Raw genomic sequence first — 23,807 nt, forward strand, 5'->3', positions numbered from 1 at the left:
AGAAATATGCATGCATACCCAGACGCTCAAAGAAGAAAGCTTGAGGACTAATCTGCCATATAGTAAATGCATGGAAAGTAGACTACAATTCGACAATGAGATTGATTATGATACTGATATAAAATACTACATGTAGTATGTTTAAAGATTGTAGGAGTCTGGGGGGGGGGGCAGTCTAGGTGGCAGTCAGGGGGGCAGAAGAAACTACTAGGATGGCGTTCGTCCCCCTTGCCCTCCCTCTGGCGTCGTCACTGCTTCCCAGTATTTTAAGCGTCAAAAATAATTGAAGCTATTATTTATATATTTTTGGAAGTTTATAGTACACTCATGATATACCTATCGTAGTCTAGGTTTAGGCTGCATGCCCCAGAACTTTGTGGTGGACAAACACTGTGCTCGTGGGTTTCTCGGGGTTCTCCCGTTTCCTCCCACTTTCTTCATTCCACCATTTCACTCATCTCTCATCATCACCGTCTCCTTTAGCCTACCCGGCATAAACATGGGACGTAAAACTTAAAGATTTCATTTCATCCTTTTGCATGCCTCAGGTTTTACCCTCTGGGTCCGCCACTGCTTGTAGCCACCTCATATTAGAAACAAAAAGTAGGAAGTACAGTAGAGCGTCGATTATCCGAACGTCGGTCAACCGGACGACCGCTTAACCGAACTGTGTACTCGCCCGCACCTGTTACTCTCCCACCCTACCGTCCATCATCCCCCTCACTCCCAAACCAAGTTTCCCACAGTAGTCGCCGCACTGAGCCACCGCTGGCGGAACATTGCTTCTAATGGGGCCTTCATAAGGCGCTGCTGACCGGCCAAGCCGCCAGTCGCTGTGTTTCAACAATCAGCACACTTTGTGTACTGTGTGTATTGTTCATGCAAAATGCGTATGCAATATGTACATAGTTTTGTTCAATAAACTGTACCACATACTATATATTCCTACTAAAGTTGGCTTTGTACGTTACTTTGTAATACTTAAAGAGATGCCTGTTCTTATGAATAAATTTACTGTACAGTACTTCTTTTTGGCAAATAAACATGTACAGTTCGATTATCCGAACAAACCAGTTTTCCGAACACCCATGTCCCCCAATTACTTCGGATAATCGACGCTCTACTGTAATAACAATATGTCGGTGTTGCCAACTTAGAAGTCATTTCTACATAAGAAATAAAACCTTTGACGTGCAAAACTATTCATGAATTACTGTGTAGAAAAATGGATTTATTAAAGGTATATTTGCATCCACTTTCCAGTGACGATCCAGGATTGATCACTGAAGAATCAGAGGTGGTGTATGTTCATCTATGAGAAACCAGAGGCGGTATGGCATATCAGCACATACCGGCTCACTTCTACCACTGCTTACACATGTTTATGACGTTTCGAAAAAAAAAAAAAATGATAGCAACTTTCTAGCGACTTTGTTCAGAGCTGAATTTAGCGACATCTTTCCAGTAAGAATTGGCGACACTTCGGAAGAGAACCAGAAGAAGAAGAAGAATTTTGGTAATTAAGATCAAGTTGTGCAAGTGCGGAAGATTTGATTTAAAACAAATTTAGTGAAATAGTCCACAAAGCTCTACGGCTGGGACTTCCTTTATAAATCTTCCGAAAGGGAGATCACAAACCGAACTGAACTGAAGATTTGACATGTTAAGTTAAAGTTAATGTGTAAAATATTCCTACCAGTAGGAAACTATTCTATATTTACGCACGACGTAGACAAGTTTTTCAGTATACAAGGGTCAGTTTAATAGATCCCTATCCTGTACCTATTACTAGGTAAAATCAGAAATTGTAGAATACGTATTTAATTATTTTGACTGAAAGTCTTTGTCTTTATCTCATGGAATTCCGAGATACTGATATCTCATACGTGCTGGTATATTTTGTTAGCACACCACATTTTGGAAGATTACAGGTAAAGTTGATTTCTATGCAAATGATAGAATTAAATACGAAATAATACAGCCGTATTTTAGGTTTACAAGTGTAAAATCATTACAAGTGCCTTACGACAGATAAAAGAGTTGCCCCTCCAGTTTCAAACCTACAAAAATCAGTAAAAACATTAGAACGTGCAGTTTTATTATACGGATCCATAATTCCTAAAAAGTATGGCGTTTCTCCTTCCCAAACGAGAAAGTATCGCTCGTTAATTTGGTTGAACTATACGAGAGCTACTTCCCGTTTGGGAAGGAGGGGAAACGCGATACTCTTAGGAATTATTCATTGACTATCTAGCACAGAAAAAGGATATATCCTTTGTCTGTGCTATCTAGGATGTTAAAAAGTAAGTCACATAGTATTGCCGAGGGGGCGTTAGCGAGTGAAGGCGGGTTAGAGCCTCGCAGAGCACGTTTTGTCCTTGTACTTTGGGGCCGCCATCTGCGAAATTAACTCCTATTTCCCACTGGTGGTGTATTGCTGCACAGTATACAGCAGCTGTATTTTATATTTACAAGTGGAACGTTACTAGTATGAAACTGTGATAAGTGCTATTGAAACTCCTTTCATTGCCAAAAGCCACTTCTTATGACGGTAATAGTATACATGAGAACCCCCTGTCTTCCGTGCGCGAGGATACTTCATATTATATATTTATACGTTACCAAATTAAATCACTGCGTTGTCTTCATTATATGTGCTTAACATTCTATTTTTACTTTCTAGAATAAATTTTGTTGATTTCGATTCGAAAAATGTTAAATATTTTTAAATTTATATCATGATGCAGACCAAAATCCTTGTTGCATATAATGTAATGCGCTATAGCATATAAAGTACAAGGGCAAATATGTACGTTCTTTTTTATTTTCGTATCAGTGGATAAGTAAATGAAAGTGGGTTTGTTATCCCCTTTCTAAGTTCGTAGATACTCAATGAATAATCCCTAAAAGTATGAGCGTCCAGCTTCTTCTGGAACTCAGACGGTCTTACGTATACTATATCCCTTATGACTACCCTTGCTTACACGTATGCACCTCATCGCTGACGCACCTGTCCCGTTTGGATACGGTACCACGCGGATCCACTAGCTTCATCCTGCCCTGACTCGGTTAGGAAATTTCTCGACCAGACTGTTCTGCCCAATTTTAACATTTCTGACAATTCAGGTTGCGTTAGGGCTTTTTATGCACTAAGTAAGGGGCACCATTACTACTCGCAGATTGACTTCTAGATGGCTTAGTATAAATACAGTGTGAACGTATGCCAAAAACTACAGTGCATAAAACACGGGCCAACTTGTGCTAGGGTTGCCACTAAAAAGCACGAATGGTATCTGGGCCAGAGCAGGAGCATGACCCTACCGATTGGGAGTATGTCCGTAGGAAGCATACCTGTCAGCGACAGGGGGTATACGCATAAACGAGGATAACGGAAGAGCACGCTTACACATACGATATTTTTACTGTTACTCAAAATTCATTTCATTATGATGTACACTGATAATGATTACTAATATTCATACTCTGATTTCTTCACAAAAAATGTTTCACGTATTTTACCTATAAATTCCCTATGAAATAGAACCCTGTGCTCGAGTGAACCCTCGCTTAGATAGCATTCGTGCTTTTCAGTGACAGCATAGCACCGATTGGCTTTTGTCTAATGTACTATAGTTGTGATGCCATATATCCGGAAGCCATATTTGTACGCAAATCATAAAAGAATTGTAATTTTTCTCCAATTATTTCTGGTGTCTCCCTTTAATTTTATTCTAACAAGTAAGATATTTCATGTCGCCGAGCGCAGATCTTTAAGGGGACAATAAGACGTAAATTAGTGAAAGAATTATAGTTTATCAATTATTTCGAGTGGTGTGCAGAAATTAAACCTACACGCCCATATAATTGCTGGCCATATTTCTTTATGTTGGATTTCGAAAAATTCTTACCGGTTAGATGGCTACATCACAAAACCTGTGTATTGTGTGAAATTTCAAGTTTGTAGCTTAAGTAGCTTTTTATGTATATTGATCGTTAGGTGAGGAGAGAAGATAGACAGTGGGGCTCTTTTAATAAAGTAGGTAGGCCTATAGGAATGAGATGTTGTAAACTTACAGGTTATGAATACGGGCCCACATTGGTACTGTAGGTAAACATATATTTTCCCTAAAACCATGTCCGAATGTATCGTACAGTTTGTTGGTGAATGCTACATACAGATTAAGTATCACGGAATTAGTCCAGAGATATCAAACCTATCGGAACCTGAAGTAATTCCACCTAACCCAGTTGATATTAGTACACCTACCCTAAGTGGTGCAGGTCAAGTTTTAGGCACACCACTGTCTACAAAATTTACAGGTGAAATTTAATACACTGTATTGAAAGACATGTTTATAAGAAACTACTTTTCTTAGGCAGCAGGATTAAGTAACAAATAATATAACTGTATTTTATGTTTACAAGTGTGGAGTTTATTATCAGTGCCGTACGACAGTTAAATTAAGTAAGTGCATATAGAAAGAAAAAAACTATTACATCTTATTTTCTGACCATAGTATTTTTGCAAAATATGCAAAAGCTGTATTTCATTTTACAAATGTAGCATAACTAATGTGAAACCATTAAATGTGCTATAGGAACTCATATCATTGCGATAACTGAGGTGTTTTCACTACCCCCGCTGACGTACGTGCTCCTTTCGAAGTCGCCACGATTTTCGCTCTGCCCTGACTCGGTTAGATAGTATTCGTACTTTTTATTGGTCACCTAGTTCAGGTTGATTTGTGTTTCGTGCACTGTGGTCTTTATAAGTTAATGTCCAGATGCTGTACTTAAAATGCAGATCATGAAAGAATTGTAATGTTTCATAAATTACTTATGTTGGTGGGATATTATCACGAAGCCTAGCGCAGTTCTTTTGGGGAAAGATATGAAGGAAATTAGTGAAAGAACTATGTTATTTCAACAATTATTTCGAGTGTGCTTGAACTTGACAAACACACCGTAAGCTAACACAAGCCGTAACATGTTGAACCTATTTTGCAGCACAAAGGCCCATACATATTTCAGTTGATGCAATTGAAGTTTGAGGCGCAAGCAGAAATAATTGAAGTTCTTTCACTAATTATCAGCAAACATACTACACAATGGGGTAAAAACGACAATTGGAAAATTCAAGGACCAACTTATGCTAGGTAGTTGCCTGCAAGCTAGCTTTAGATGTATATCCGAGTTAAGTTTCGCAGATGGCCCCAAAATTATAAAATTTGCGGAAAAATTAACATAATTGTGCGAAATTTGGGCATCAGACAAAAACAAAGAAACTGTAATAATGGTCATCACTAATGTGTGGATTTGTAGGTAATTACTAGACTTCGGAATTTTAGGCACCAAAAAGTTTAATTTTAGGCGCCTAAAATAGGTACTAAAAATAGGAAAATAGGCGCTAAAAATTAAAAATAGGCTCTAAAAATAATAGTATAAATTATTACATACCCCTTTTTATTAACATCTTTTGTTTTCAGTGAATCAGGTGATTCATTCAGTACACAACTTGCTCATTCGTAATTTTGGAAACAGTAAATTACCAACAGTTTCTCAAAGTTTTCGACTGTCAATCTCTCTCTTTTGTCTGTAAGGATCATCTTTGCTGCCGAAAATGATCTTTCCACTGAGACAGATGTTACAGGAGCATACTTAAATTTCGATACATTTTTCATTTCCACTTCGTCGGGGATGGTTTCATCCTCTCCCATCAAAACTTTCCCTATACGAGCCAACACAAGAAATCCCTCATTCTTCTTCACTACACTTTCCCACTTACACTGCACTTTTTCCCCAACTTTCCCCGTAGCACTTTGGATTTTCTTTTCGGCTTCGTTAACTACTGACACCTGTTCACTAAGTGGCTTTCCCGTAGCTTCCAACTTAGTGATCGTCGTAGGTAAGAATGAAAAATTTGACTTGATATATACAAGATCTCTTTTGAGAATGGGATCTTTGAAAAGTTCCTTCAAAACTGAAACACTTGCAATGTTTTCCACACCAGGAAGTTCGCCAACAACACCAGCAATAGCGTCCAAGTTCTCTGCGTAATACAAAGCTGCTTCAAGCCATGTTCCCCAGCGCGTTAGGACAGGTTGTGGAGGAAGAGAAATGCCAGGCAGTTTTTCTTTAAAGACAGCGATTCTCGATGGGGCTTTGCAAAAAGTTTTTTTCATGTTAGAAATGAGGGCATTGACTTGAGGAAATTCGTTCCTGATTGTTTCAGAAATTCTATGAAAAGCATGTGCTACACAGGTAACATGGATGAGGTTGGGGTAGAAAGGTTTTAGGTTCTTAAACGCAGCAATCATGTAAGAAGCTGCATCTGTGCAAAGAAGAAGAATTTTAGAATCATCCACACCACTAGGATACAGAAGTTGCAAACTTTTGTTCACGGTGTAAGCAATTGTCTGGGCACTCACTTTCTTAATTTCCTTGCTACTTAACAAGTGAGGAGTTGAAGGTCCATCTTCATCAAGTTTTCCTACAACAACATTCACTATGTATCTATTGCATGCATCAGTAGTCTCATCGACGCCTACCCAAATGCTGGAATCGCCAATATCCTTTCTGATTGTATCAAGTGTATTGTTGTATTCAGAATCCAAACACGTTTTCCTGAGTGTTGACTCACACGGTATCGATTGCTGGCACCACTTCTGTAAAAACTGTCGGAATGTTTCATTTTGAAGTGTGTTCCATGGGATGTTGGCAGCGACAAGGGCTCTAGCAAGATCCGCATTAAATGTGTTCGCAGTTCCAGATTCAGATCCAGATCCAGAAGGCTGAGTTAACTGTGTCTGTTTCTGTTGTTTCTTCGCTTTAGATTTGGCAAGATGTCCAGCACCATCAATGTGTTGCTTTAAGTGGCACTTCTTTTCCTGAGAAACCTTAAAAAAAAAAAAAAAAAAAAAAAAAAACGCTTAGAAATATATTTTCAAATGCTTCTTACAAAACTAGTGAAGATGGTGGCGTTTTAACTTTAATTTCGGTTTCAAATTCTCTAATTTTCTTCGTGTACATTGCGACTAGTATTTTCAAACGGGTCAGTTCGGGTCAGCTTATTGTTGGACACCCTCAGTAACGGGTCGGGTCAGGTCAGCCTAACTCGGGTCACGAGTCTGGTATCGTTAGACCAACTCAGTTCACCAGTCGGGTCGGGTCAAACTATCTCGGGTGACCCGACTCGACCGGTGAACTGAGTTGGTCTAACGCTACCCGACCCGTGACCCGAGTTAGGCTGACCTGACCCGACCCGTTACTCGAGGGTGTCCAACCAAAAGTCGACCCGAACTGACCCGATTGAGAGCACTAATTGCGACAACTACCATCACTGTTTGCTTGCCTTTCTGGTCGTAATGTGCTTTTTTTTTTTTTTTTTAATCGGTGAACGTTACATTATTGATTTAAAGTTGACAAAAAGGCAAACTTGTTGGTCTACCTCGTTAAAGACCAATATACCCCAGTCCCATTTCGAATCAGAACAGATCAAATAAAAGACTAATCGATGAGCATTTTACTTCAGAATAATCCCCAATTTACAGACAGAAGCAATAAAATTGTATATCAATATCTGAGAAATAATATTTAATTTTAAGCACTGTAACTAATTTAATTTTAAGCACTATATTTTATTTAATTTCGAATGCTGACACACTCCAACTTGGCAAAAATTAAAACATAATTTGGCAATATTTTGTTTGAGATTTGGATGCCAAAATAATTGCATGAAAAATTTCAAAATATCGTCCCTTTAAAATTTTCTTTAAAACTGTAATTTACAAAATTTTTAACTGATTTGAACCAAATTTTCCCCAAAATATGATTAAAATGTTTCAGTGTGAAAATCAGTGACCTGTCAAAAATTTAAAATAAGGGCCGTTTTAAAATTTCAAAAATTCAAAATTTTTGCAACTATCAACTGACAGAAACCAAAGTTAGAACGAAAATAAAGTATTAGCAATGCCTTAGTTGAGCGTGAACATCAGCATGATACAATAAATAAAATTGGCGTTTTTTAATTTTTTTTTTTTTTGGAAATTAGTTGTCTCTTGCGGCCCTGCGACAAAAGGTGTATGGATATTCTTCATCAGGAGAGAGAGAGAGAGAGAGCAATCGATTAGAATTCCTTTTTTTTTTTTTTTTTTTTTTGGCTTTGGGGAGAGAACATCAGAGACAAATTCTTCCTTTCTTAAGATCTGTCCTAAAATAAAATTATCCGCAATTGTAATTCTTGTTAGACGAGTGTCAGACTGTTCTTTTCTTGCCCCTGTGTGGAATTTATTTGTCTGTAACTATGGATGGAAATCAATAGCATCTTAAGACAATAGACAGTAGCACCTCGAGCAAAATTGATAAATAAAAAAACAAAGAGACAAACAAGTTTCTGCTTCGTAAAACAAGTTCTGAGACAATCTATGAACCTCAAACGCCGTTATTTAACTATTAACAGATCTTTTCTTTCTTTTTCGAGAAAAATAACAAAAAAAAAAAAAAAAAAAAAAAATGGCCTTTAAACATTTTTCCTATCTTTTATGCTTTTCAAGATATTGACATTTCTAGTTTTTCTTTCAAACTGAAATCCTCGTTTTTAGATATTTTCGGGATGAAAGGATATATCCAGTTCCCTTAACTTTTTAAAGATAATCAATATTGGCATTGCACATTTCTTCTTTCAAACTTTTGGAACTGTTGGCATTTAAAAAAAATTGAATCCCGCCTTTCTTAACTTCTTTCGTATTTTTTTTTTTTTTTTTGAAAAACGAGATAGCAAAAATATGTTTTCTTAAGCTCCTGAAACTGTCGAGTAATTGCTGGCATTAAACATTTTTCTCCGAAAAGAGGACCCCTTTTGGAGTTACTGACACAATATGTCAACTTTAACTTACATTGTTTTTAACCTTTACCGCTTTTTTTCGGGGGGGGGGGGAGTCCTTCGGAAAGAACCGAGAATGCCATGTCCGCTTTTCTCAAGATCCCCGAGAATCCCTAAAACTGTTGAATGTGTAAGTCTAGACACTTTCTTCCATTAGCACTTTCAAAACCATCGTTCATATATTTCATTTAAGCAGGCTGCTAGAAGTCTTTACATTTTAAAGATTTTCCTGTGTTACAGGATTATTTTTATGTTTTTTCTTAACTGATCTAAATTCCATGTAAATTAGATTTTCACGAGTTCAGCAGCTCAGTAACGTTGTCTCTTAAAATAGTTAACCTCCCATTGATAAAGGTTTTACTTTAGCTAGCTATACAGAAACAAGGAGGGGGGGGGGGGTGTACAATTGATTTAATTAAATTTATAAATTCTGTAAATAAAAATAGCTTTTCTTACCTGCTTGCTGCACAATGGACAAAAGATTATTCTTCCATCGTATGTTAGATCTGGAAATTCTTGCAACCACTGGCGAATCAAGGTACTTTTTGAAGACTTCTCCTTTGGCATTGTTGCGTATGATACAAAACTTCTTTTTAAGAATCCTCAAGATCTGTGACTGGGCTGTAAGCCGTTGAGTCCAATTGTTCATGCGTTGTAGAGACGATGTATCGTTCTTGAACTACGTGTTTAAGATAAATCACTGCACTGACCCGAAAATGATACATGGATGGATACTCCAGTCAACTGAACCGCGTCACTTCATGAATCGTTTCTGTTCGTGGACTTTGGTTTTTCCCAAATATTGAAAGCGAAGACCCGAAGAGATTCTTGCTTCAATAGAGCTGTGTGTTGATTTGTGAATGTGTGTGTGTAAACTATTGTCCAAATTCCAGAGAGCTGAACGGATCACAGAAGAGCTGAAGTGAGCCGCTACAGAAGAGAAAAGGTGGAATAGTTCCAAGAATGCAGAACGGCAGGGAGGGGAATATTGGTTACTGCGATATGCACTTAGCAATAGCTTTGGTTTTGCCCCTGGGGAAAGAGAGACAGACAGAAAGAGATAGAGATCTTTCAGTACAGTGTCTGCAGGATGCAAAGGGATGGTTTGTCTTTGTCTTTCACAAATGGGCTTGACCTTGAGCAGAAATAGCTCAACTTTTAGAAACAATTTTTTACATACAACCACCCTCTGCGTTTCACTTCTTCATACGAGTTAGACTAAAATTAGCCTCGACAAACACACTCACTCTGCCTTCAGATTTGTCAATTAAATTTCACTCAACACTAAAAAAAAAGTTTATTTAAAAAATACAGGAATTTTGTATTTTTTGCAGTTTTAGGCATTTTTAGGCCAAAACGGCCAAAATAGGCGCTAAACTCCATTTTAGGCATTTTTAGGGCACTTATAAAGTGTTTTAATAGGCTTAATTCCTCATGATTCGTAAAGATCCGAAGTATTTTTTACTTCCTATAAAGGGAACAAAATAGGCATTTGCCTTAAAATCCGAAGTCTAGTAATTACATATTTTTTTCCTTCATATGTAAGTTCGTCAAACCCTTAAATGTTTGTGATTCACACCTGTAGGGTGCTTCAACTCAAGTTTCATATTACATGCAATTCCTATTCATAGATCAACTTATTCCTCCAAATCATATATAATTTCAACGTGTCGTGATTGGAATACTTTGCCAACCTCGGTACGTGAGTCAAAATCTTTAGCATCTTTTAAAAGAGCAGTTTATAATTTATTGTTATCGAAGCAGGGTTGAATGGACACAGAGACAGAAGAACCAAAGGAGAAGCTTGTCATAAAGATATGAAACTCAACACTTATTACATATTATAACATGTATGTACTTTCGTGTAGCACTATATTATATTTGTGTGTGTGTGTGTGTTCAAGTGACAATCTGTTTCTTGTGGTTTTTTTTTACTTTCTAACTATTTTTTTTTCTTTTGCTATTGTTAGCTATATTCTTTGATTTTTCAATTGTGTGTCATGTTTAGGTGGTAGATAAGGCTACATATAGCCTTAACCTCGACATGTAAAATAAGTCAAAATAAATAAATAAATATTTCTATAGTTTCTACATATATATATATATATATATATATATATATATATATATATATATATATATATATATATACGAGGGCAAGTCAAGAAAGACTTGGACTGATTTTTTTCCCGGCAGTTCTGTTAACGCTGGAGCTTCATAGTTTGGCATACAAGTAGGGTGGGTCTTGCTGTGCATATATATAATATGTTGTTAAGGAATCATTGCATGTTTGGTAACCACGACTTTTTATTGCAGGTGATGTTCTGCGCCGCCTCTAGAAGTCGCCTGTAGAAGAAATGGAGTCATTACGAGATGAACAATTTGCAGCTATACGGTTCTGCTATCGCCTGGGGAAAAGTGCAACAGAAACTCTAGGAATGTTGAGAGCAGCCTACAAAGATGACGGTCTGCCACGAAGTACCGTGTTCTGGTGGTTCAAAGAGTTTAAAGAGGGCCGAATGACAGTCACGAAAGCTGGTGGACCAGGTGTATCAGCGTCAGCTGTTACTGAGGTGAACATTAACACGGCAGCAGTCATTGTTAGAGAAGATCGCCGCATCAGTATCGACGATCTGGCAGCCGCACTACTCATATCTCATGGCAGTGCCTTCAAAATTTTGCATGACCACCTCCACATGAGCCGAGTGTGTGCGCGATGGATTCCGCGACTCCTGACACCAGAGCAGAAGGCCGTTCGAGTGGAGACTTGCAGGTAGCTGTTGCAAAGGTTTGAGGATGGTGGAGACGCCTACCGCACCGTGCGACTTTTTTCTATTCCCTGCCCTAAAATCCAGATTGCGTGGACGCCGCTTCTCCGATAATTCCGAGGTTCTGAAGGCATCGGAGGCGGTTTTGAAGGACCTCTCAAAGAATGGCCTGCGACACGTGTTTGAGGACTGGAAGACTCGAATGAAAAAGTGCATTCAAATGGGCGGGGACTACTTTGAAAAGGATCATGTGCCTGTTGCTGAGTAATAATAAATTAGCCTAGAAAAAAAAATCAGTCCAAGTCTTTCTTGACTAGCCCTCGTATATATATACATAAAACTGTCTTAAAATTTTGCGTTTACTAAAATTTTAATTTAAAATAAAAATAATAATAAACTCTCCAACTGTGCAAGGCTTCGAGTAAAAAATACCCGAAGAAAAGCGAAAATATATTTTATAGAAAAAAGGTTTGAATACGAGAAAATAAATATCTACAATTTTCCAAACCGTGTCAGTGATTTCTGTTGGTGCTGCATCCCACTTTAAAAAACGCTTTCAGATGTTCGAGATGCAGACAGGTCCGATAAAGCAGTGGTTTTGCAGTGAAACCGGCCATGCAAGGGTCTCTGCGACGGTATTGAGGAAGGGGGGGGGGAGGTGTAAAGAATGTGGCAACGCGGCATAACCTTAGGCAAATACAGATACACAGTATTAAAACCGCAGAAGAATAAAATGAAATGAAATCTTTAAGTTTACGTCCCACGCTTATCCCGGTTAGGCTGAAGGAGACTGTGATTATGAGAAATGGTGGAATGCAGAAAGTGGGAGGAAACGGGATAACCCCGAGAAAACCCCGAGCATGGTATTTGTCCACCACAAAGCCCACACGGCGCGATCTGGGATCGAACCAGGGACCCCAAGCACCGGAGGTGAACGCTCTACCACTGAGCCACCGCGCCCCCACTAAAACTGCAGAAGAATTCGTGAGTATAGTGCAAGTACAAACTCCGGGTATTACTCTCGTTTTGTTGCCTGGAACTGAATTCGACGACCTCCGGAAGAAAAAAAGGGAAAGTATGCGACCGGTAACTGGTGTTCAACGAAGTCCTCTTTGGCTTTCGGAAAATGGCGAAGTTTTTATGGCAGTAACGGGTCACCATGAACTAACGTCATGCTTCCCCCAAAATCGAACTTTTGCAATTCAAAGTGTAGATTTAAGAAATCTGCAAAAAGGAACTTTTGTTACATAACTTTTGTCACATGTTACATGCATTTGTGATTTGTGACTATCGACAATGTGCTACGCAGGGGCGGGTCCAGGACGGACTTCTGGAAGGGGGGAGGGGGTAATACTGCTACTTAGAGCTACGAGCTCCAAACTCTGAGATCGGTTTTATTTATATATAAAATAAAAAAGTTTCTTCCCCCTAGATCCACTCCTGGACGAATTGTGAGTGAGCCAACACCTATTGGTGCACCTGCACGGTTACATGCTATTAGCGAAGAAGACACCAATCAAGCAAATGATTAGTTCATGTGAAAGATAAAAAAAAAAAAATCATAAAATTTTGTTTCCGAAAACCATTTGAAGTAAGTGAACTTGAAATTTGTGCGTTACGTAATCGTAATTTCCACCTCAGATTATTTCGGTTTAAGAAAACGGAGGAGTAAGGGGAGGCTCATTTTACTATTTCAGAGAGCCTTTTTGATCAAAATAATGAAAAAAAAAACAATCAAGAAAACCTTTTATTCTTCATTTAATGAATGTGAACCACAAACATCATCAAATCATTGCACTTTATTGTTCACAGTGTTGCTAACTGTGACATCAAAGTTAACGAAACTTCGCTAACCTTAAAAGGCTGCAGTTAATTCATGAAGCATTGGTCGAGAATGGTATTTGGTATGTTTATTATTCATGTAAAGTTGAACCATCTGACAAAATTTCAGAATTTTAAAAGATGGTGTTTTCGAGAAAATGGCGATTTTTGATAATTTTACAATTTCTCGAATTTTTTGCGACAAAACGGTTGCACACAGAAGCGATACAAAAAGATGGCATTGATTAACAGTATATAAAAAGATACTAATATTCATTATGACATAGTAAAAATAAAAGATTGTAAAAATTTATTCATTTTATAAACAATAATTTAAAAAGACGCTATATACTCATTGTGCAGTGCAATGCAAATTTTTCTACACCAGCATATTTAAATGCTTTACTTTTAAGTTGCTTAAAAAGAAAAACTAACTTGGAGTTTTTTTCAGTGCCTAAACTATTTCTTACCTTAGATTGTACTATTCGCGGCTTAGGAATCTTTACAAAAATTTTAAGTTCAAATTAATAACAAACTCTTGCCCTGTTTACTTATGCATTTAGAAACACACGTGTCGATCAACTACTTGCTTCTGGTGTTCTATCCGGAACACCCTCCTCATCTACCTCTGCTTGCCTAAAGCAGTGTGTGAGTAAGGGGAGGCTCAAATCTTTAAGTTTTACACTCTTTCCATTCAGACGGATAAAACAGGAACCAAGTTTACAAGGTTTATAGCTCTAAAACCGTCTGTTTCATTCGTTCTGAAGTGACTTTTTAGAGCCTACGTAACGACATTTGTAAAAAAAAAGAAAAAAGTTACAAAATGTTCCCATAGCTTCATAAACGCCTTTATTTACATTCTTTCCCTCCTTCAAGGACTGCAAGCTGGGAAGATGCTCCGTGTAGTAGAGATGTACCGATATATTGGTATCAGTGATATCGGCCACTTTTATGAGTATCGGTGTCGGCAAACGGACACCGATATTTACCAATACATTTTCCGAACTGTATCCAATTTGTTTAGTATTAACAGTAACACTTGTATTTCATTGATTTCTATTAGACTTAAAGTTGATCAAAATTATTATCAATTGTACTATCGATTTTTTATGCATGTGTACGCCTTTGATTTGCACTACTCGTACTCAACTGACATTTTTAGTCCCTCCATGCAAAATACTGGTGAAGAAAAGCCAAAGATGCTCGGTCAGGATCATGGGCGCCCGAAGAAAATTTTCTAGGGCGGGCCCCTACTATGGTTGCTATATTACGTGTGGTATTTAATATACGTGGTTTACTATATTACATATACATTTTCCTAAGCCAGGGGTGTCTCATCGTGCCCTCTCTTTTCGGGCACCCATGGTGAGGATAGAAGACCCGTAATTTGAATCCCAAACGAGAGAGAGGTTTCTATTCAGAAGACAATGCTATGGAAGAAACCCACAAGACGCTTACTTTGTCATTATTTTCTTCTACTTACTGGTTAAAGGCAATTAGTTCTAAAGTTAATAAATAGTTTTATCGTTTTCGACTTCGCTTAAATAACCCTCTTTTTTTTATGGTATACACAGCCTGGTTCACTACACATATTTTTTTTTAACAACTACAATAACGGTAGTATCTGTTTGCAAGGGCTTCGATTAGGGGGGGGCAGGAGGGACAGTTTCCCCCCCACTTTTTTTAAGTGACCCCTTCATTTATATTCATTTGGAAATGTAAAGTTTTTGTATGTATTACTGGTTCATAGAAAAAATTGTGCCATATAATATTTGCCGTTGCGTGAGTACGTATTGGTTATTTGTCTTCTCGTGGAGTTAAGAAAGCGACATGAATTGCGTTTTAGTTGCCACAGAAAATGGCTCAAAAATTAACCTTTTGGAGCGCGTTAATTCCAGCGTACTTTTTCTTCTTACAAGGGTTCGATATGTTAGTCAGCCCCGTTGAAACTAATTGAGAGAACATTTCGCAAAACAAGAAAAGTCTTTCACAAGTTATTCTTTAATTGCACAAAAATCCACAGTTCCTAAAACATATTTTCTTCTTGCTCATAGTGAGGAATATTGATTAAAAAGAGTAGTAAGAATCAACTTCTATCTTTTTCATTGTTTTGCCTGCATCATTTATGATATTCCGCAGTTACAAATGGGTAGTGAAAGAAAAGAATTTTTCTTTTCTTTTCTTTTTTTTTATTAGCAGACACAACAACGCCTTTTTCACAGACGTAGCAAAGCCCTTTTCGTTGGCTTTTTTCTTTGAACAGAAAACAAGAAAGAAACAGTTGAGAATGCTCGAAGGGCATTGCCAGAACGAACTTAAAAAGAATTAATTTTTGTGGAATTTATATGAACTTGTATATTAAATGTATTTGATTAAATTCAATAGCTAATACATTTACATATTTGGAACCTGCCTATCAGGTGATCTGTTGAATTAAATATATTGAACCGTCACTTATCACCGTATATAATCAGTGGCACCGGTTACTATTTGTTAACAAAATGTTCACCATCCTCTTAGGTATTGATCAACACCAATATTATCTCTCTATGACGTACGGTTCCCGAGATATGGCTCCTTAAATCTCCCGAAATCGGAATTTTTTGGCCAATATATTGGGAACGGTAGGTCATAGAGAGATGATATTGGTATTGATCAATACCTAAGAGAATGGTGAACATTTTGGTACCAAATAGGGACCGGTGGCCACTGGCCAAATCTCACAATTTTCCAGAGAGAATTTTGAAAATGTTCAGGGGCAAGGAATCATATCTCTTCTTAGATGTTCGTTGTTTAAGAGTACAAAGGGCTAACAGGTTTGTCCGTTTTTGAATAATAATAATAATAATAATAATAATAATAATAAAAATGAAAATGAAAATAATAAAAAATAAAAATAGGTACATTAAAGGGCATGGTTTAAAGTATTAGATGCCACGCTAGAAAAATATGCCTCACCTCAATCTGCTGAGGAATAATAGCCGAAAAAACAAGAGATAGATACACGAAAATAAAAATAGAGAGAGAAAATAAAGGTAGAGGCAAAGTTACGACTGTCTTATAATAAGTCCAGAAGTAATTGGCAACGGCAGGGGAATGTGGAGGCCTTAAAATAAAAAAAAAAGTACAAAGGGCTAGAACTAGGCGTTGCTCTTGCAAATTAATAAAATATGAAATAAGATATACAATATTTCAACTGAAAAAATAGTATCCTATTAATTGCACAACCTTTCGTCAAACAAAGTTTTAAAAACAATGAAGAAAACTAACATTGATATACACATATTCAGATCATGTCTTGCTCTCCCCCCACTTTTAACGTCCAATCGCCGCCACTGTATGTATGTAATAGAGACTAGTAAATGCAATGTAACTATCAAACTACATTATCACTCTAAATATCAATCACTGGCTCGTAGAATTAAGGTTATTATTATTATTATTATTATTATTATTATTATTATTATTATTATTATTAATATTATTATTATTATTTAAGTATTCTGCTTTTTGGCAGGTCCTGGGACTAATGAGGGCTGTTTTTTAATTTTAATTTTGTGCCTGGAAATGTTTCTTCCGCGTTTCTCGATATTCAGCTTCCTCTTTTAACTACCAATGTTTTCTTCTATTTTTCAGATCATCGTTCAGTCGTGTTCTTCGTGCTATTCCTCGTTTTCTTCCATCTTTCATTCTATGGTGCTACGAAAAAGACAATTTCTTCGCAAGATATGTCCAATCCAATTGGCCTTCCTCGAAGGATACTGTCTAAAAGCGTCCTCTCCTATCCGTTTTAAAACATCTTGTCATTTTATTTTCTCCATCTTCGTCCAACACCATTTCGACACTCTCTAAATATTTCTTCTCTGACTTCCGTAATGTCCAAGTTTCTGAACCATACTGTCCAATTATTATTATTAAATATTCTGCCTTTGGCAGGTCCTGGGACTAGTGAGGGTTTTTTCTTCTTCTTTTTTCGTATTTCTTCTTAGTTTTCAGTTTGGACCTGGAAATATTTCTTCCATGTTTCTTGATTTTCAGCGTCCTCTTTTAACTCCCATTTGGAGCACTGGACTTTATGGCTTAGAGACTTTGGCATTAGGAAGCTACAGAATAAGTATTTAGAGAACTTCGAAATGTGGTGTTGGAGGAAGATGGAGAAGATAAAATGGACAGAAAGAGTAACAAACGAAGACGTTTTGAAACGGATAGGAGAGAAGAGGACGCTTCTAGCCACCATCCTTCGTAGAAAAGCCAATTGGATTGGACACATCTTGCGAAGAAATTATTGTCTTCGTACCGCCATGGAAGGAAAGCGAGGGATAATAAGAAGAACACAAGTGATCGATGATTTTAAAAAATTGGGAGAATTAAGTTTACACTATATAAGTATTTGCTGCTTTTTAGTTCATTTTATGTGAGGTGGATTAAATTTAGAGGAAACATATTTTTTTTGGAACCTAAAAGAAATGTGTTCAAAAGTATTGGTATCGGGTATCGGTGGAAAAGTGGTATCAGTACATCCCTACCGTGTGAAATCTTTGGAAATTGTCAATCACGGCAGTAGGTTTTGTGCTTTCTCCAAATGGCCATGCTACTGTGTAGGAGAATGGAGGGAAAATAGATTTCCCTGTAAGCACAGATCTGAGGGACGTAAAGACCTAGGGTATTTTTTCGAACTTAGACGAAAAAAGAAAGAAAGAAAGAAAAAAGAAAACTAACTTTCTATGTCCAGAAGTTTATAAGGATATCATTATTTCACCAGCTTACATGCAAGGATTAGTTGATTACATACAAGGCGACTTAGAACCGTAATAGAAGCTAATGAGGACTAAGATAATAATATTGTATAAAGTTAATAATAATCTTGATAATAGATAATCTATAATAATCTTGTGTAAAGTTACAGCCAACTCAAAAGCTCCGTACAGAGTTACCTAATTGCATCCATTTCTCGTGTAACTTGACTTCAATTGAAACTTACAATTTTTCAGCCTATTTCTACAACGTATAACGATTATGTACTAGTAATAAACTCAATATTTCTCATGTGTAGGTGTTAGAGTTCCCACTTTCAAAGCAATAGATCTAGGTTTGATCCCCGGTGGGGTAGTTTCTTTTCTTTCTTTTTTTTTTCTTCTTAAATAACGAGTACCATTTGTTTCAAAATCGAACATTTATGTGGAATATTTGAAATGACAAAATAACAACGAGTAAGAAGAGTGTCAGTGTTGCTTCGAGAAGACATTGGAATCCATACCATCAACAGAAATAAATATAATATTAAGAAAAGGAAATAGAAATGCAAACTAGTAAACAATAAAATAATGTAAAGGAAATGAATACAGATATATATATATATATATATATATATATATATATATATATATATATATATATATATATATATACAAATATATTAATAAGCACAAAGTTCACTATAACGAGAACAAAATAGCTACATTAGTTTTTTGCTCACATACTTGTCAGTCGCCTGAAAGAACTTTTGGTCTAGAAAATTTGTTCTAACAACCGAAAAATTATTATAAAATATATCATTGCTGTGAAATGTCGCCAGTATATATAATATTTACTAAACTAGATTACATTTCTGTATAATATATACTCTTAACTAGAAAGCAACATAGAAAATCAGCTGAAATCTCTGTTCTTTGCACGAGAAAAATATATTTATGCAAAATATTTGAAAGATAGTACTCAACTTTTCCCCCTTATAAGCGGGATTTTCTGAAACGCTTGGTAGACCCATTTATTACTCTATTTTGGTATACACTTTGAATCCTTTCCTTCCCCTTAGGATGCGCATTTTAATCAAAATAACTTGACAAAAATTCTCGGTTCGATGTATTCGCATTTGTGCCACAAGGTTTTCAGCGTAGTCCTAATCAATTCTGCTCGTCGCCAACCAATCGTCTTACACGGAACTCCTAGAATCGTTAGACGTATCTTATGAGTATTTAAAGTCCCGTCCCTGTGAAGTTCAAATAGAGCAACAATTCTTTCCTGGTTATTTGAATCAATGCAGTGAATTTTACAGGGAAGTGTTGTAATGATCTAAAATAAAAATAATAAACACGTCAGTGGAGTAGACTATATCCTTCAAATAGCTCATAGGAAAAATAATTGCATGGTAATAAATTATAGGAGCGCAAAGACCATTCAACGTCTCCGAAACGAGAGATTCATCATTACAAACAAGGAAATACGTATATCTGCGTTTTCGAAACTTCACTTCTAAGGAGAAAAGGGGTATAGTTTCTCTAATATTCAAATTTCTTTCATTATTAGGAAATACCGAATTGAAATATTCGCTTAAGTTGGAGGTAGAGGTCTGCACGGGCCGGAATATTTAACCCAGGCCCGGCCCGGCCCGTGAATTTAAATGTGAGACCCGACCCGATTCCGAAATATGTTTCAGCATTTAGGCCCGAGCTCATCAATAATCAAATGAACTTGAAATAAGCCCGAATAACTCAATAATTAACGCAAAATTGTATTTTTATTTACAGCAATTAGAGGTTTAATTTTGCAGTTGTGCTTTAAATGTTCTCCAGAAAGAACTGTCCAATAAATATCGTCGTACAGTATATTTACAAAGTTAAGCCAGAAAAGGCCCGAGAAATATGGTTGTATATTTAAAAATTTAGGCTCGGGCCCGAAGTGACATATGTTTTGTAGGCCCGAGCCCGTGCAGACCTCTAGCTGGAGGTGTGAAGTTCGACATATAGGCTTTTAAATGAAAATAAATGTTTCAACATTTCAAAAAGATTCTGTTCCTAAGGCAGTCATTTCTACATCCTAATTTCCTCTTCTTTATTTTGAAAGTGCGAATCTGAGGATTCGATTAACATGGAGGGGTGAAATTTGGTAAATAAATTTGTAATTAAAAATGAGGAAATACGTGCTTCATTGTTTCTAAAAAATTACACTACTAAGCATAAAAAGTAACTCATTTCTATAATATTCAATTTTCCTTTTCTTTATTTAGGAAATGATCAATCTAAATATGCTCAGGATGGAGGTGTAAAAAATTTGGTATATAAACTCGTAATTAAAAGTAAGGGAATGCTTTTCGGAAACTTCTCTCTAGGGTAAAAAAAGGTGAAAATTTATAAAATATTCAGATTTCTCTTTCTTCATTTCGAAAGTGCTAAATATTGGTATTTACTCAAGTTGGAGGTGTGTGTTAGGGTACACAATCTATTCATTACAAATACATGATTAGCATTTTAAAAAAATCCGTATTTGAAGGGGAAAATGATAACAAATTTCCGATTTTATATTTATTAGATCTTCCTGTACGCAGAAAGAACATTTCTGTTAGTATTGATGAAATGTAGCGACCATTTATTTTTTTACACAGTGATTCCCCCTTGCCTTCAGTAGCGTCATCTCAGGTTTTACTGTGGGGAGGGGGCCAAGACTCTCAGGTTTTTCGTTAGTATATTAGTATACGCTATGATGAATATACGTTTAAAATGTATATACATAAGAAATTCTGGGGGGGGGGGAATTGCGTACCTGCCTTCCAGAAATGACGCCATTGTTTGCGCGAAATACTAAATAATTAGTTTCTAGAATGAACATCTTTTATATGTTGCTTTCTGTTGAAGAGTAAATATTAGACTGTGCTGTATTGGAGTTTAGAGTCTCTTTCAACTCAGAGGTTTATAAGACATGGTCATATTGTTTAACGTTGAGTCCGAACCACATGAACTCCCGCCGGGAATCGAATATGGATCTCCCACGCCGAAGTAAACGTAAGAAACAAGAGAAGGAATTGTGATTTGTTTAATATATATGCTCTAATATACTATATTACATAAGTGTGATATATATTTATAAATTTCGTGCTTTGTGTCAGGAGGATTCGAACCTATGTTAAAAATAAATATTAGCACGCGAATCTATTAGTCAAGAGCCCATGATTATTAGCGGTTTCTGTTACTGTTCTGTTGGTGTATTTTCTACGGGCTTTAATCTCGTATCATATGGTATGCTAGTTTTTGCTTTTATGTTTATATATATATATATAATGATAGTTTTCTACATAGAGAATACGCACATTGCTTTGTAATAGAATGGAGGAAAATAGATTTCCCTTGTAAGGAGATCCGAGGGACTTAAGGATGTAGGTTCAACTTTTTTGGGCTTAGTCTCTGGAAGGCATTGACACTTTTTGTGACCAGAAGTGTACTACTAAGGAAATGTTGTTGGAAATTTGACGAGGAAGAGAGGAAATACGAGCGGCATTTATTATAGTAAAATGTCCATATCTCCAAGTCAGAAAGGCAGAGACATGAAATTTGATTAGGTTAGGCTAGGCATATTTAAAATAATTAAGATACATACTTCACCGTTATTTGATGTTTCTCCTAGAAGGAAAGAAAAAAAAACTGTTAGTGATGACATTGAACATCAACGTGATTTGCTGTTTATTATTAAGACAAAGACCGTCATCATATTGAGATTGGTGTAACCACAATTTGGGTGGTGGTCAAACTAAAATGGTTCAATATAAACTAGAACTCTTTACTAAAACTGATTTTAACCTATAATGTACTGGAGCCGAAGGACCAGGCGCAACTATTTTATGTGCTACATAAGATTGTGTTGATTATTTTGTTTGATTATTCCTTATTTTCTCCTTACAGATTCAGAAAAGTGGAAATAAAATATAAATTTAGAAGTCAATGCAAAGGAATAATTAGAACGTAAGAACGAAATTGTTACAAGTTGAGATAATTTTCGTGTTTAGTGAATCAATATAGAGTTTGGAAACGAAGATGCTTGCTATCAAGACTGAAAGACCACCAGGCCCGACAGATCCCTTGTCAGCCAGTTGCGAAGGAGAAACTGCTCTTTTGGATCAAGAGTTGAAGAATGTTAAATCAGAAGACGACGTAAAGACGGAAGACGAGAATATCAGGTTAGTATTTATGATGTATGGTAACTAACTTTTATTTTACTAGTAACCAGTGATTTGAGTAGTAGAATAATATATTTAATTATATTGTCATCCAATAAATACACAAGGAAGAGACTAAAAAGAACACAGTTGGAATATATTTAATTATATTGTCATCCAATAAATACACAAGGAAGAGACTAAAAAGAACACAGTTGGAATTCTGTCATCATTCATCAGAATAGTAACTAACCGAATCTACAACTGTCTACTACCTGTAAACTTAACTTTCGAACACCGAGCCGGGAAATGGTTACGTATTTCGAGAGAAATGTACTCTGTATTTGCCGTACATTCTCCACATTGCGCGGTATTTCCGTTGATATGATATGAGGATATACATATAGGCGCAAAATCTGATCCAAAAGGTAGGTGAAGCTTTTTCTCCAAAACAATTTCGTGTAACTTCCTATAAGTGGACGGGCGTTGAGCTCACTCTTACGATAGACCACCGCAGGTGTTCGTTCAGCAATATATATCTTGGCTGTTCCAGCTACTGACAGTGAACAGAAAATTGTGATTTTTATTACAATGATGTTATCTTCACATATGAATCACATTTTAACCTATTTGTCCCAAACAAACCTCAGAAAATAAATAAATAAATGATAAACTCGAAGAAAATCCTAAAACTTACATGAGCCCTGGTAATTGGATATTTTCAAGAATTTTTTTCCCCTGTCCCGAACGTTAGTTTTGAATCAGTAGTAGGTAAAAGTGGGAACGAAGTGTTACGAATTAATTTGAGGACCAGCATACTAAATGGGAGCCTCTAAATTGACAGCAAATGAACTGTTAACGACGACAGATAATACCTTTCTGTTTCCCCAAATTAATTTCCATTCCAACGTTTACGCGATTTTTTTTCTTCAGATTCTGAAATGAGTGTATGTAGCCTATATTAAATGTAGTTGTTGGATATTTTTAATGCGTTTAGCTCTACTTTGCAATGCATCTATTCGATCGTCATGGTACTTCAGTTGCAGACAAAAACATATTTTGGATAAAATAATAACGTCTACATAAATTAAAAATTTGCATCGAAAATGTTTATTGTAAAAAAACCTGTGAACTCGATCACCTGACCGACTTTTCTTCATCTATATGGAAGTTACATTTTCCATAAAACATACATTATTTATTATTCTTTAAGTTAAGTTGGCCACCTGTCTATCTTGAAAGTGGGCCGCATTAAAGTAACGTTTATCCAATGCTGTTAAGGCTGTGTCAAACACTCGGAATGCGATGGGATTTCCCTATATAATAACATGGCATATTTTTTTCCAAAATATTATGAAAACATATTTTGGATAAAATAATAACGTCTACATAAATTAAAAATTTGCATCGA

The 23,807-nt window shown here is 36.4% G+C and overlaps 1 protein-coding gene across 6 annotated transcripts in view; it reads left to right on the forward strand.

Moving 5' to 3' along the window:
* Positions 1 to 1,163: 1,163 nt before the first annotated feature.
* Positions 1,164 to 23,807, forward strand: part of LOC145686263 (mannan endo-1,4-beta-mannosidase-like) — a 506,707-nt gene continuing 484,063 nt past the window's right edge. For 2 of the 6 annotated variants that reach the window (XM_081759388.1, XM_081759387.1), the window contains exons 1-2: positions 1,181 to 1,931; positions 22,143 to 22,417. In XM_081759388.1, coding sequence (XP_081615514.1) covers positions 22,275 to 22,417 — 143 coding nt within the window. In that variant the 5' untranslated portion in view covers positions 1,181 to 1,931; positions 22,143 to 22,274. Of the gene's footprint in view, positions 1,932 to 22,142; positions 22,418 to 23,807 lie in introns of all 6 variants that reach the window. The other 4 variants (XM_081759386.1, XM_081759384.1, XM_081759385.1 and 1 more) reach the window with 4 other exon arrangements.

This window comes from Thermobia domestica, chromosome 5 (assembly GCF_964235325.1).
Source record: "Thermobia domestica chromosome 5, izTheDome1.hap1.1, whole genome shotgun sequence".
NCBI lineage: Eukaryota > Metazoa > Arthropoda > Insecta > Zygentoma > Lepismatidae > Thermobia > Thermobia domestica.